At 44.3% G+C, this 15,372-nt stretch overlaps 1 protein-coding gene across 2 annotated transcripts in view; it reads left to right on the top strand.

Annotated features, from left to right (window-relative positions):
* PANK2 (pantothenate kinase 2) overlaps positions 1–9,297 on the top strand; it is a 23,790-nt gene extending 14,493 nt beyond the window's left edge. For both annotated transcript variants that reach the window (XM_025216026.1, XM_025216025.1), the window contains exons 3-7: positions 719–972; positions 2,380–2,556; positions 2,831–2,954; positions 5,288–5,413; positions 5,871–9,297. In XM_025216026.1, coding sequence (XP_025071811.1) covers positions 719–972; positions 2,380–2,556; positions 2,831–2,954; positions 5,288–5,413; positions 5,871–5,921 — 732 coding nt within the window. In that variant the 3' untranslated portion in view covers positions 5,922–9,297. The remainder of the gene's footprint in view (positions 1–718; positions 973–2,379; positions 2,557–2,830; positions 2,955–5,287; positions 5,414–5,870) is intronic.
* The last annotated feature ends 6,075 nt before the right edge of the window (positions 9,298–15,372 follow it).

The following is a 15,372-nucleotide window of genomic DNA, read 5'->3' as shown; positions in this document are numbered from 1 at the left end:
CCTACACTCCTTTAATTGTTTCCCCCATGAGCTCTCCATTTATGAGCTCAGTGTTTATTCTGTACTTGTCCCACTGATTAAGGTTCATTTATCATTTATACAGCACTGAGTTGATTCAGATTCTTTTAAATTTAGGGGCAGTGAACTGAAAGCAGCTTTTGCTTCTCAGGTTTACTCATTAGAATGAGCCTGATTGTAAATCAAATAGATGTTTGTGTAGGTGAAACTCATCTGGGATTGTATATCAATATATTTTTAAACCAGTGCTTAACAGATTGACCAAACAAACATGGAGGGTCCCATGCAGGGTCCACGATAAGAATACCATGCAGTTTCCCTGCTATCTGTTGTGTGGGAGCTGTCATTTCCTCCCCCACCAGCCCCTTCCTGCCCCCTTTCCCTTCACCTTTTTGTTGTCATGGGATGCTGTGGACCTGATGCAATATCCATTGGAGCCAGTCGCTTGGCTTCAGCTTTCTTTGGATCAGGTCATCTATTTTGTCTTGTCCCACGGACTGTGAGGGTGCTTGTACCTTTCAGGAGTGGGGTTCCTTAGAACTGCACTTAAATATCACAATGAGCATTTCACTCTGCATTATACCAATGTACGTGGGAGAGTGGAACTCTTTTCTCTGCCATCAGGCTGAATTTGACCAGTGGTGAGTATAAATGCTTTAGATCTCTGCCTGGCTTTTTAATAACCTTTTTCTTTTAACAGATGGGTGACCTTCAGCTTTGCAAGCTAGATGAACTTGACTGCCTTATTAAGGGAGTATTGTACATTGATTCTGTTGGATTTAATGGACACTCGGAATGCTACTATTTTGAAAATCCAACTGATTCTGAAAAATGTGAGAAGCTCCCGTTTAACTTGGAGAATCCATATCCTCTCCTGTTGGTGAACATTGGCTCAGGGGTCAGCATCTTGGCTGTTTATTCCAAAGACAACTACAAGCGAGTAACTGGGACCAGGTAAGCCCTAGAGAGTGGTAGATTTGCTTTGACTGTAGTCTTGGATCTTGGAAACGATGAACATGGGTAAAGTTTACATCTCATTTTCCAGGAAAAATGGCTTTAGAAGTGGTAACTCTTGTATAACTGAAGGGTTTTGCTGTAACGTTTCATTTCTTCCCTTTCCTACTGCTTCTAGTGAACAGAGATCCTTTTTGGGATCATGTCTGTCTAACCTTTTAACACAATCAGTCTGTATAGGGAGGCCAATTGTTGACCATTTATCTTTCTGCTGTAAAAATCCAAACTTTTTTTTTTAAACAGAGGAGCCATTATTAGGGGAATCTTCCAAGCATTAAAAAGAGCACATTTTAATGTGCTCTGTTCCATTTCTGCTTCCAGGATTTGAATTTTGACTTCATTATGGATAGGTTATTTCTGCAGATGGAGCATAGTTTCATAGCTGGTAGGCTCGAAAGTGACCTGAGCAGATCATCAAGTCTGACCCCCTGCCATGGGCAGGAAAGGATGCTGGGGTCAAACGACCCCGGCAAGGTGTCTGTCTAGCCTCCTCTTAAAGACTCCCAGGTTAGGAGCGAGCACCACTTCCCTTGGAAGTTGGTTCCAGATCCTAGCCACCCAGACAGTGAAGTAATGCTTCCTGGTATCTAGCCTGAATCTACTGTCTGTCAACTTATGGCCGTTATTCCTTGTTACTCACAGTAGTGCTCGGGGGAACTGGGGCTCGGGGGAGCAGTGGAAGAACACTGGCTTACCTGGGCCTTTCTGTCAGTCAGGTCTTAAAAGCGTAACATAATGGCCAGTCACTGCACAGCAAAGCCGGGGAAAACTTGGATTGAACTTTGGAAAGAGCATTGTTGCAAAATAAAAATCAGACGAGTATATCCTGTACCTGTCAGTTCTAGCATGCATCCTTAATGGCATGTATGTACAGCATGTACAATGAATTCAGGAGGTTTTGAACAGTTGGGCCCCAATCCTCCAGGAATGCTGTGTGGGCAGACTGTTGTGTATGAACAGAGCTCATTGCTGGGTTGATTTGTTAAAAATGCATGCAACTGACTGGCTCTTCAGTACTCGCTGTACGGTGAATATTGTAAGACAAGACAAGCCCCTTTTCAGTTAACTTATTGCCTTATGAAAACAGGAGGTTAAGACATATGCTTGCTTATGAGTTGCAGAAGCAGATTTAAAGATAAAAATGAGGACTTCATTGAGTTCCTCTTCCAGGGTTTGCAGTAGAAAGAGGAGATATGTGGCTGGGCAGCCTAGCTCATTCTTAATATGACTTTGGAGGTGTTCAGCAATGGGACTTTATTTCACTAAGGCAAGTCCCTTGTATTTTTTTCCATTTCTCTTTTTTGAAATACAACATAGCAAATGTTGCTTTTCTGTTCTGTATTCCAGTCTTGGAGGGGGAACCTTTTTTGGCCTCTGCTGTCTTCTCACAGGCTGCTCCACCTTTGAAGAGGCTCTTGAAATGGCATCCCGTGGCGACAGCACAAAAGTGGACAAACTTGTGCGGGACATCTATGGAGGGGATTATGAGCGGTTTGGGCTGCCAGGGTGGGCAGTGGCATCTAGGTAAAGATTTATTGTGGCTTTTTCTGGTTGTTCTAGCGTGTCTGAATGAAAAATAAGAGTACGAGTGAAGGGGGGGGCGTGACTTATAGTTAGCATTTCTATTTATCTGACAAATTATTAATAAAATGTAATAATAAGTTCCAATTAGCCTAAGTGCCCTGTTAAAAATTTACATGCTTCCATTAGTAGTAGTATGACTTATCTGGAATGGATATTGCTTCATGTGCTTTATGGGTCTTTATAAATGGTCACTTAACTCAGATTCTCTCTACAGCTTTGGAAACATGGTGAGCAAGGAGAAGAGAGAGTCTGTCAGTAAAGAAGACTTGGCCAGAGCAACATTAATAACGATCACCAACAACATTGGCTCCATAGCACGGATGTGTGCCCTTAACGAGGTATGAGGAAAAGAGCATGCATGTGACGTGACCTCTTTCTGCCTGAAGATAGCCATTCACGTGTGCTACCATTCCACCGAGCTTGTTTTCTGCTCGGCAGAAGCATTTTCTTACTTGTTTGGACATTTCAGTTTAAACTGTAACCTGAGATTCCCTTCCCAACCTGCCCCATACAATTGGATGAAAAACAGTACCTTGTCAGTTCAAAGCACTATAAAATTGTAATAGCCTTCCCAAGCAGGGTGTGTGTGTGTGTGTTTCCTCCAGTCAATTTCCCTTCCTAATTTGAAGTTAAATAGCTTTTCAGCCATAGTTTGAGGCACTGGAGGAAAACAGGAGTTGTGTAGTACACCGGAGTTCTGGAAGCTGCAGGAAGATACTGAGCACAGTTCGGTCCCTGCTCAGCCCCATGCTTGTTGGTTATCAGTGCTGGGCATCTAAACAAGTACATCAGTGAAAAGAGAACTAAAAAGAGGACCTTTCCTGTGTTGCTTGTTCTGGTTACTTGTAATGTTTTGCTGCAAAAGTATTTATGGGCCTCAGTGGTGTATCTCTGAGCTCTGTGCTTTCAGCTTCTTTACAGTGCTGCCTTGTTGCATTTATGTCAAGCAGCATTGTACAGGGCTATGAAAGAACAGAGACCTGTTCTTCACTTCATTCGGGGCCTGCCTGTACAGGAAAGGATCCATCACAATGAAGCGTGCTTATCACTGAACGGTTACTATTATGCACTTGTCTGGTGCTATAAATACACAAGACACTATCAACACCAGTTCTGTCTAGTGTCTGCCATTTATTCCTCCCTCTGTTCCACTCAGGAATATATAGTGTAACTTAGACAAGATGCTGACCAGGTCAGACAAAAGGGGAGTGCCGAGGAGAGCTGTGTGGAAAGGGTGCGTGGAATAGCGGCTCTGAGGCTGCAGAGATGGTACTTAGCCACGAGCCCCTGTTCAGAAGAGGGAACTCTTAAAACTCTGTCCTGACTGGGAGGCCAATAAACTGCCACACTCCTGAGGCCAAGTAAGGGAAATGGCTTTTTTTCAGGACTGTAACAAAGAGCTTGTGTGGAAATCCAGGTTTAAATCTAAGATGGCACCAGGCTTCTTTGGTGCCTGGATCCATGTCACTTTGTGAGGTGACCGTACACATTGGATTGTTCTGGGTACTGCTCTTTTGATCTTCAGGCTGGTGGTGAAAATGGAGGAAGCACACTTATCCCAATGGGCGGGGGCAAGGGTCAGAAGCTTGTGGGAGAAAAGGGGCACGGTTTGTTCAGCCAGTTTGAGGCCTGCCTGACCTGATTCAACAAGAAGCTCCTTTTGGGCTTCACCTTAGTGACGGCTGTGATTTAGGTCTGGGGTTAGATGTAAAGTGACATGACAGGGACACAAGAAAAGAAGCCGTGCTGGGTTTTCCAGGGTATCCTTTTACACAAGGCTTATCAAACCCCTTTAGATTGGTCACGCTGATGTGTAGATGGTATAATTGCACCTGCATCAGATAATACAGATAACTATTGTGATGCAACTCCTACCTCTTCAGCTGTACGAGGAAACAGTGCAACTTGAACCCCCTTTCATTCGGTATTAGAGTTAGGGTAATGTTAGCTACTTTGTATCTGGAGAGGATAATGCGGTGTAAATTACGTAGTTCCTGAGGGGCAGCAGCCGTTCCTCTTCTAGAGCTTTTAAGAATTATGTTTGTTCTTAGCCTTAATGAAATCCTACCTGACCGTGCCCAGAAATCTGTCTGTTTTGCTTCTTCCTTCAGCCCGGTTGCTGGCTCTCCTCTTCCAGTAACTGGCCTGAGTGAGGCACTGTGCCTCTTCTGGCCCCATCCTGCTGTAGTTCCTTTCAGTAATGTTACACTGCTGCTGGCCTCCTTATTTGCTCGGTGTTTCAGTCCCCCTTGGTTTCAGTTCTGCTCTGTTGGATTTGATTTGAACATTCCTATATGAGGTTCTAAATACCGAATCTGCAAACACATCACAAGTCTGTTTCTTTTTAACCCCTCCCCACTCAAATTACCATCCTTTCTTGCTCATGCTCTCCAGCTTGGTAAAAGCAGAGCAATAACTACCAACAGCAGGGGTATTTAGAGAGCTGTGAGGTTGTCCATACTTTAGTCCGTTCAGCAAATGCTGGCAGCCTTGCTTTGTTTTCCACTCACTTTCATTGATCTCAGCCAGAAGACATACTTGAAAAGCTGGCTGTAGTCTTCCAATAAAATGCAATATAACATAGGTTTTTTCTTGTTTTGTGTTTTGAAGCTGAAATGGAGTTTGCTTTAAAGGTTCTGACACTTTTTTTTGTTTTCTTTTATATTTGCAGAACATTAATCGGGTGGTTTTTGTTGGCAATTTCTTGCGGATCAATACAATCTCAATGAGACTTCTAGCTTACGCATTGGATTATTGGTCCAAGGGACAGTTGAAAGCCCTCTTCTTGGAACACGAGGTGAATTTACCGTTTAATCTATTTTATTCTTTCACGGTTCAGACACCTACAGTGATTTGAAAGTACCAAAGCTGATCCTTTGGTCAATAACGATATAAATTGTGTAGCCAGTTCTGCAGGTTTTGTTACCATAGACACAATTATTGAAGAACTTCCAAGCCTGGCACACTGTTCAGGTTTATTGTTTTAGTAGTTAAAAGGCAAACTGCATGTACAAAGTTTACACTGTGGAAATAGCTCTTTCCAAAGACTTTTAATCTACATTCCAAACAACACCTTTTGTACTTGTGTTTTCTGGGATAAATGTTATCACCAGAAGTTGTAATACCATCTACTTACTCTACTTGGGAGCAGCTTCCTTCTGCATCCTTACATTACTGTTTTGCATAGTCTCATTCTGATGTTTGTGTCTCGGGTTCAGTCTCTAATTAGATGTTCTTCTCTCTGTGCTCAATAGGGTTATTTTGGAGCAGTTGGTGCTCTTCTGGAGCTGTTGGATACAGCCTGATATACTTCGAACGCTATGTTGGACCCATACTGCAGGGCCTGCTACACCGTTGGAGCACCCATGTTTAGTTCATTTTTTAAAGCATCTTGTTCAGTGACTGTTGAGAGAATCGTCCGTGACCCAATCAGTGTGGGATGGAAAGGACGCACGTATCTTTTGTGAAACAGTTGAGAACAATCCTGAAAAATTTTATCATAGACTTGTTCATAAGAAATACATATGCAAGTGTGTGGACCGAAGGTGTTGGCTGTCCCACAGGTTCCCAAAAGACATTCTTCGTTTCTTTTACTCTGAGTAGCACGCTCTGCCTTACTTGTCATATATGTTGTGCTACTGTAAGCAAGGTGGCTGTGGGAGGAACTTGCACTATTGTGTTCTCAAGGCTACTCTAAGTGCTTAATGTCTGCATTGTTAGCTTCCTGTGTTTCAGATATACTGTGTGTATAGATGAGTTCAAAGGGCTTGCTAAATTTTCATGATAATATTGAATAGTGAAGTAACTACACCTGGAAAAAAAACAATCACAGACCTGAAATATGAGAACTGGATTCTTTGTCTCTTCTGAACACTCTAATGACCTATAAAACAGCACTGCATTATCAGTATTGCTTTATTTCTGAGTAGAGTCCCTTGCATATGCACGTATCTACACTGTTAAAGAAACGAGGTGAAATGAATGGCTTGAGAATGGCTTACTGTAGACAGGCTGCCATTTGTATCCTGTGAAAGCGTTTTAGGCAGATCAGAAATTCCTTCAGACTCAAGGGTCATACCATTTTAATGCATTGTTGAAGTGCAGCAGAAGTTGCTTAGAAGCTGCTGAAACAAATTTAGAAACGTTTAAAAATGAGCATTTCTTTAAAAAGCTGGTGAGTGAAACCTTTCTCTCTGTCCCTCCCCCCTGCATAGATTCTTTTTCTTTGTACCCAGTTGAACAGAATCCAGGCTTGGGAGGAAAACTTTCCGCATGAGCATTGCACCCTCTCTGTTTTCTTTGTGTCTAGTTTCTTGCAAATCCTTTGACTTAATTGCCACAATTTGGATCCTCAGAGGGCATTGATTTTTCAGGGTGTTAAACTGGAACATGTTTGAGAGAATATTTAGAACGCTGGCAGGAGGTAGCTTTTTTTGGTTTTTGGTTTTTTTTAAAGTTTTTTGAAGCGACCGTTTTGATGATAAGCCTGCAGTTTTGTCTGGAATAATTGTTTTCCTGCATCCTTGACAGCCTTGGATTTGTTTTCTTGGACTGCTAAGCTGAACACAGTGTACAGGAGGGTGTAAATGCTCCTGTGTGTGGGGATGATGCCAACTTCTTTAGTGTGGCTTCAGTGCAAGCAGTGAATGTGCAAGATTTGCTTCCTGAAAAAGCTACTGCATCTTAGCTGGTGGATAAAATTAACCCATGCTGCCCCTGCTTTCTGCCACATGGTAATGTGTGGTTTCTCTGCTGAACAGCTCAGGAATGCAAAGAAAGTCTTTCCTGCTGTGAGCAGAGTGAACACTTTCTTTTGAGCCCAGGACTGGATTCTTGCTTGCATGAATTGTCTGAGTTCCATCGGCTTCAATTTACAGCAGCTGGCGACCTACCCCTCTGCTTTAAATAACTTGTCGTATTTAGGACATAGGTCACTTAGGAGATTCATGGACTAGCCTCTGCATAGGGCTGCTTTATTTCCAGTAGGTTACAAGGGGAAAAGCTCTTTGATGTTAGTGTAAGCACTAGCGGATATTTTTAATCGCAGCAGAGAAAACAGCCATCTCAATTTGGTAGCAACACTGCGTTGAAACAGTGCAAGGCTGAGGTGCAGTAGCAGAGCTAATGGGGGAGATGGCAGTCTGCAGAGCTACCACCTGCCGTGTGCCCCTGCAAATCCTGCTGCACTTCAGGAGCTCAGTATTCGTAAGGGACACTGTGCTTTTGGGACTGGTGAGCCTGGGCTGGCAAGGAACTCCTGGTTGAGGAGGGTCAGTGTCTTCACATCTTCGCTCCTTGTCTCATTGCACTCACACCAGTGCTGTCGGCCACCTTGATCTCTGGGGCACTTGGTGTCACCAGCATCATGATAGAACTATACTGGGCATTTTTAGAACTAGATTGAAATTCCAGGCCTGTACGTCTAATTGTTAGGCAAGAGGGGTGACCCGGACATTGGGTGAGAGAACTGGTATGCTCTCAACTAGTTGAGTTGCTGTTTAGGAAGGCTCAAGACGCCGAACTACTTGTTGTCCACAGCTTGGAGAGTTCTCTTCACCTTTTGCTACAAAAGAGAAGAACTCGGAGAAGTGGAGAATCTCTGACTACATAGGAAAATTGCATTTCCTTTTTCTCGGTAGCATTTCAGACTCAGATCATGCGTTGATTTGCATTCAAACTTGAATCGAGAGAGACATTTTTCAAAGGACAGCAGTTCCTGCCTAGGTTCTTGTATTTATACTCAGTTTTTCATAGCTGCACCAAAGTAAATCCAGATCAAGAGAATACCAAGTAGGGTTTTGGAACTGGATGTCAGGTTTCCTCAATGTACCCAGTTCCAGCCACAGCCAGCTTCGACTTGCAGGCTGCTTTTTTGTGCCATGTTTTACATAACGCTTAGTAATTATTGATGCCCAGTCTGTTTCAGAAAGGGGCTGTACCTTTGGATTGAAAACCAAGAGTCCCGGCCCTGTTTCAGCTTGTGGAAACCAAGTGGAACATGTTGTTGGTGTTATGCTGGGTTGAAATTCCCTTGTGTGTGAAGGACCAACTCGGTACCATTTACATCCTTAAAGCAGGGTAGAAGCAATGCCCTCAGCTGTTGCAAGTGCTCTATATATTGCTTTATGTGATATTCAGTGTTATCAAGGTTTCTCAGTGGACCTCACTGCAGGGCTGAATTTTACCTTTGGTGTTCAGCAGCAGGTACAAAGGATCTGGTCCGGCTTCCTGAAGGATTGGAGCATCTAATGTTGACAGGAAAGAGGCTTATTTCAACAGCTGCTCCTTTTCTTGGAGCAGAGTTGTGAGAGGAGGGATGATGGGCTCTACGTGCTAGGAGAGGCACTTTTCACATCTGTGAAGGGAAAAAGAAACACACATGTCCTTCTGTAAACTGCAGCCCGACCTAAAACCGTTGTGGTGCACTTAAACACATGCCAGGCTCTGTGACTGGAACTGAAGCAAAGCAAGCAAGCTGTTTGTCCTTGAATTTCCCCTTTCGCTACACATACACACACATGCACGCACGTGTGCATACGTCTTTCTTTTCTGTGTGTTCAGTAGAACCTATAGTTGCGGGTCAAGATGTCTTTGTTTAACAGCTATTTCACCTGTGTATTATACGTATTTTGTAAAACTTCTTAATTTTTCCTTTTGGATAAAATATTACAACTATTTTTATATATTTGTTCTGCTGTTGCTTATTTCAAAAGTCTCGCGTCCCATCCTGGCCAAAGGACAAACGAGCAGCCACCGGTCTGAAGAGTGCTAAGTTTATATGGGTATGCCTGGCCTTGCTGAAGTCCTCTTGACCTCCAACTTCATTCCTCCTTTGGAGGTTACGACTGTCTTTAGGTACTGGTCAGGAAACACACTCATGTTTAGGCTTTTAGTAAAATATCTCTGTATCTCAGAGTCACTGGATGAAAAGGATCCAATATTTACTTCCCCTTTGCGAGGTATTTATCTGAATCCGTTCCAAATGGTAAAATCCCAAAGGCCAGAGTGTTTTTAATGATGTTCCCAGCCTGGGTAACATCCAAAAGAAGAGACTGGTGGTAGACAGGCTATTTTGTAGCAGAAGTGTGCAAGCTAGTTCTGTCTTGACACGTGACGGTTTTTTTACTTTCCAAAAAATGCTCCTGAAAGATTAAACAACCCTTGCATGCCAACACTAGTTAATAGCCCTTTGTGTTGTCTCTTGAAAAAAAACATTCCTTGTTGTCTCTGCCGTCCTGGACCAGCACTGATAGCTGAGGCGGAGCAGAAGCTGCTGTGGTTCTGCTTCTGGCTTTCTGAGGCTTTAGGTTTTCTGGTAATGCTCAGTGTCATGGTCCCAATTCAGCAAAGCACTTGAGCACTTACTGGTATGTTCTGCTGAATGCAGATGGAGTTAAGCAGAATTCAGCTGGATTGGCTAATTTGTACTTCCGTGGTTAACGGACTCTGCAAACTGACAGCCTGGCAGTGCCCTGGAGGCTGTTTAGGTTAGAAAGCTTTATGAAAGAGCAGCTTTAGCTCGGCCAGGAGCTCTGATCTCAATACAGGAATCACTTAGTGAAATCTTAAACCCTGTGTGAGTGCTAGAATAAGATGCTAGATGATTGAAATGGTTTCAGCTCCCCTTAAAGTAGTGGAGCTTCTTAAAGCATCTCTACGTTGGGGAAAGAAAAATAATCTCCAGTGGGAATTGCAGGGGTAACTTAGACTTCCAGCTGGTGAAGTTATAAGGTGTAGCACCCTCTCCCTCCCCTTCCCTTGATATGCTGCGTACTCTAAAACCACAGACGTCAGGACGCCTTGTTTTTTCCTCTTGAATATCATTAACATCCTCCAGGCAGCTCTTTACCAACTCTCTTTTACTTGTTCCCAGCTACCTAGTGGCTTCTCCTGACTCCATAGAAGGGTGTGGCATTGTATAGCATCATAGCATGAGCCTTGAAATAAAGCCCATAATATGTTTCTTCAGGGAGCTATAGGGACTTATTTTTGCCTACAAATATGATAGCTTCCACAGGGGAAGAAACCCCAACTTAAATTATTTTTCTACTTCAAGCTCTGTTCCTTTCCAGCTGTGAGATCCTTTCTAGCATCTGCTTTAAATGCTTGGTATTTTTCTATGGCATTTTTGCAAGAGTAATGCAATCGAGTTCTCTGGTGGTTTTTTGAAAGATGAAAAGCTTAACCCCCTGTTTTGCAGAAGTAGGGACTGAATTAATGTTCTTTATGCCAAAATCCAACAGTACAATACATTTCCATAGGAACTGATTGCTCAGAAGATTAGCTATTTTAAAAGGCCTTATAGATGGTGGGAGTGGCTATTTATATTTGCAAAATTGTGTAGCTTGGCAAAAACCCTCTCTTTCTTCCATCCCCTCTCTTATGAATATTCAGCTTTTTCAGTTTTGTATGATCTGGGTTCGGGAGTCAAAGCCAAATCTGTTCCATCACGTTGGAGACTTGGATGAATCTCGCACAGCCTGGTGTTTCCTCCTGTGAGCAGTGTTACTGAATAAACTGTGAGAACACACAAAGGATGTGCTATTCGCTCTAGGTAAAACAGTACCTAGGCTGTTGGTAACATCACAGTGGGCGCGTCTACACATGACGCTATGTCGACGTTGCATTGTGCTGCAGCAGCATAGTGTGTATGGGTGTGCATGCATGACCAGCAGCTACTTTGCCGTAGCAGTGCACTCCCCTGTTATAGAGTGCCGCTACGGCAAATAACCGTGCGCTGCACGTACGGCACAGTACGGGTGGTTATGGCACCATGTTTTAGTACTTCCAGAAGGAAGTCACCATAGGGCAACATGTACATGTACCCAGCGTGTCTCCAGTTGGGATATGGCTCTGTTTTAGTTCTTGGCATTTGTTTGAAAAACCAGCCAGAATCAGTACAAGCAGATGGTTCGGATGGATCTTTTGCCCCTGAGCTGTCTCCTCATTTGCAGGCTTACTGGAATCATTTCAGGTTTCTGACCAACCCTTCTGGACCTTCCTGAATCGCAGCAAGTGGGAAGCAGAGGTTCTGATGGAAGAGATTTTTCCATGTGTAATGAATGAAAGTAGGTCAAGAAGAGCTTTTGTGCTTAAATACTCATTTTGTTCCTCTCAAGCACACTTTATCCATTGTGATGTAGCTTCTTTGAAAGTAATTGCTTTGCAGATGCTGTCAGCTATAATAGCACCACGGGGGTTGCAGAATCAGCCTTTCGGTGCTAAGAGAAGACACAGGACTTGGTTTCCGCGAATTTGAAAAGGACCCTTTCTCTGGAGGCTACCAAACTCTTCCCAACCCAGCTTGCACTAATATTGCTCTGTAAGCCGTCTCCCTGAAATCCTGACCTGGGCCAAGCAGTCTTGGAGAGAGCTGGTAACCATGCTCTGATAGTTTTTGTGAGCATGCGTGCTGTCAAAGTGATTTTGCACATGCTGTTCCTGTCCAGGAGCAACCTGGCTGTGCTGGGAGCCATTGGGCTGGTCTGACAACGTGCGTTTAGGGAGGTGGCTCAGGTTCTGCCCAGGGTGTCTTATAGAAGGATCAGGGACTGAGAGAGTGGGTGAGTGGGTCTCTCCTCTCAGCCCAGGGTCAGCGTGTGTTGCTGGGACCCTGTGGCACAGGCCTGCAATGCTGGTCAGCAGGTGGAGAAGGACGCCAGCCCGCTTCCTAGGCATCGATGTTCTCTCTCGTCGCTTAATGTCGCTTGCAATGAGGGAGCTGTAGGGACTCCCCTGAACGCTCTGGCCCTGCTTGGGCAATAGTCTTCCCACTGGGGTCTTCAATAGACTGCTGGTGGGGAAGAGCTTCTCTGGGGTGTGATTCTGACCTGTCGGCTCCCTCTGACAGCGTCTCTGCAGAGCGGCTCCAAGCTGTGCCCGTTTGGGACCGGGGCATGTTGCCAGCCTGGCCCATTGTCAAAGGGCTAGGCCAAGCTGCGGAAGTGTGGCCCCAAAGCTTATTCCTTGATTGACCATAGCATGAAACTTTGCAGATGTGACAACTAGCTTGGTCAGCAAAGTAAAGGAAGCCATCCACATGTCTAACTAAGCCAGTAATGAGCTACAATTAAACAAAGCGCAAGGCCTGAAAGGAGACATTGCCATATATTAAATAGTCCAAATACACTGTATCATAGCTTTATCTTAAATTAGTAGTAGTAGTGATTGATGTAGCCAAATGTGCTGGATGCTGTTTCGCTATAATAGATGTATTTTGTTAAAATGTTTAGACAGTTTGTAAAAACAAAAGCAGCCTCGTCAGAGAAGATCATAATCTAAGGTAAAGAAAAAAACAGGAACAGCACTCTGCAATCAGGAAGGAAAGGAGATAAGAAAACCCTTCTTCTTTCCCAAGGGTATAAATCCCAACCAATTGACACCATTCAAGTCCATAAGTGATCTGGTTGAGTCTAGTTCCAAAAGTTTCAGTGAAACAAATCATATAAATAAACCCAATCAGAGAATTTATTAAAATATTAGAACCAGCCAGCTATAAATATTGGGTATAGGCTAGAGGGAAATTTGGAGAACTCAGCAAATTCGAGAAGATGTGCTGCCAATCTTTGTGCCCCCCTCCTCCCTCTCTCGAGTCTCCCTATCCACTATAGGTGAGAATCTGTCGTGCTGTCATGGGTAGCCAGATAGCCTTTGGGATAAGTATTTGATTTTATGTTTTAAAGTGCAGACAAATAGGTCGGGCTGTAGACCTGTTTTTGCCTGTTTTAACATTTTGCCCACAAGATTACATGTAATCTGGGTAACAGACACAGGTATTGAGTCGGGATCTGCTTAAACCATGGTGAGACTAAACAATTTTCACAGGTTCACGACATAAAGAGCACGTTCTGTGACTATTTCCTGGATGTGCTCTGGCCCCAGTGCTCGGTGCTGATTGGCAAAGAGGCATGTACTGTATAATTTAATAGCAACTTCTAGGGAAAGTAAATTCTATCATATAATTTATCATATTATAAATCTAAATATTGCTACTAATATAATAATTTATGTTAACTTTAATAAAAATTATTCATTTTAATTGTTAAACGCTAGCACATGGCATCCACCGGCAGTTGCAGCTGACATTCTCTGCCTCCGTGGTGTGAAGACTTGTCCAGAAGCTGAGACTCCACATTCTGCATCCACAGAATTGGTTGGAATTGAAAGGCAGCGATTGTACGACAGCATTTTGCCAAGTTGTAGGGATGTGGAAACGGATCAGAAACAGACTCCCAAAACTCAGTTACATTTAAAGGCATCTGGTGCTCTGACAAAATTCATGTAAGTTCATTGTCATACTCTTCCTGCCACCCAGCGATTGATTTAATTAGCTGAGGGTTGAAATTCAGAAAAGGCACCTGATCTGGGTCAAAAATGTGAACACAATAAAATAAAAGTAGGCAGCCAGTTTTTTTAAATTGAGGTGGGAGTGACTCCTCAAAATTGCAGTCCTGATTTAACTTTGCAGCTATTTCCTGTAACACGTCTTGTCTGTGCTGGTTTTCAGTTTGACAGTCTGAACATTGTTGTGATGCCATATTTTGACTCGGCTTACCAAATCCATCAGTTTCTTGCGCGCTTTGTGAATGAAAATGGCTGACTTTCAAACCACATTAGAAGCTCCACAAACCGGATTGCATTTCCATTCACAAACTTAAGTTGGTCTTCAACCCCCGCACCGGGACCCCCGTAAGCCCTAGGGGAGGCGCACCCAGGCCCAGGGTCAGTGAGGATCTAGTCAGGGAACTTCTGGAGGGACTGGACGTATTTAAATCAGCTGGTCCTGAAGATCTCCAACCCAGGGTGCTGAGGGAATCGGCAGAGGTCATTGCGGGACCCCTGGCATGGCTTTATGAGCACTTGTGGTGTTCTGGCGATGTGCCGGAGGACTGGAAAAGGGCCAATGTGGGTCCCCATTTTCAAAAAAGGAAGTAAGACCCAGGGAACTACAGGCCAGTCTTACCTCGGTCCTGGGTAAGCTTTTTGAGAGAATTATCCTGGCGCATGTCCACGAGGGACCAGTAGGGGAGATTATGCTGAGGGGCAACCATCATGGGTTCATTAGAGGCAGGTCCTCTCAGACCAGCCTGGTGGCCTTCTATAACCAGGTCACGACATCCTTAGATGCAGGGGCAGCAGTGAATGTAGTCTTTCTGGACTTCAGGAAGGCCTTCGACAGTCTCTCACCCCATTCTCATTAAAAAACGAGGGGACTAGTCGACACCTACACAGTCAGATGGGTCACTAACTGGCTGGAGGCCGCACTCAGAGAGTGGTGGTGGACAGGTCATATTCGACCTGGAGGGATGTGGGCAGTGGGGTTCCCCAGGGCTCAGTCCTCAGGCCCGCGCTGTTCAACATCTTCATCAGCCACTTGGACAAGGGGGTAAAAAGCACTCTGTTCGAATTCGCAGATGACACTAAGTTGTGGGGGGATGTGGGCACGCTAGAAGGAAGGAATAGGCTGCAATCGGATCTAGACAGGTTACAGGGGTGGGCGGATGAGAACAGGATGGGATTCAACACTGACAAGTGCAAGGTGCTGCACCTGGGGAGGAGGAACCAGCAGCAGACCTACAGGCTGGGGAGCGCCCTTCTCGTCAGCGCAGAGGCAGAAAAGGATCTTGGAGTCATTATTGATGCCAAAATGAACATGGGCCAATGGTGTGGGGATGCGGTCAGGAAGGCCAAACCGTACCTTGTCGTGCACCCAGAGATGCATCTCAAGCAGGTCCAAGGAGGTGATCCTCCCCCTTT

The sequence above is a fragment of the Alligator sinensis genome, unplaced genomic scaffold (assembly GCF_000455745.1).
Source record: "Alligator sinensis unplaced genomic scaffold, ASM45574v1 scaffold23_2, whole genome shotgun sequence".
NCBI classification, from domain to species: domain Eukaryota; kingdom Metazoa; phylum Chordata; order Crocodylia; family Alligatoridae; genus Alligator; species Alligator sinensis.
Note: the sequence above shows the minus strand (reverse complement) of the source record. Positions and strands in the feature narration are given on the sequence as shown.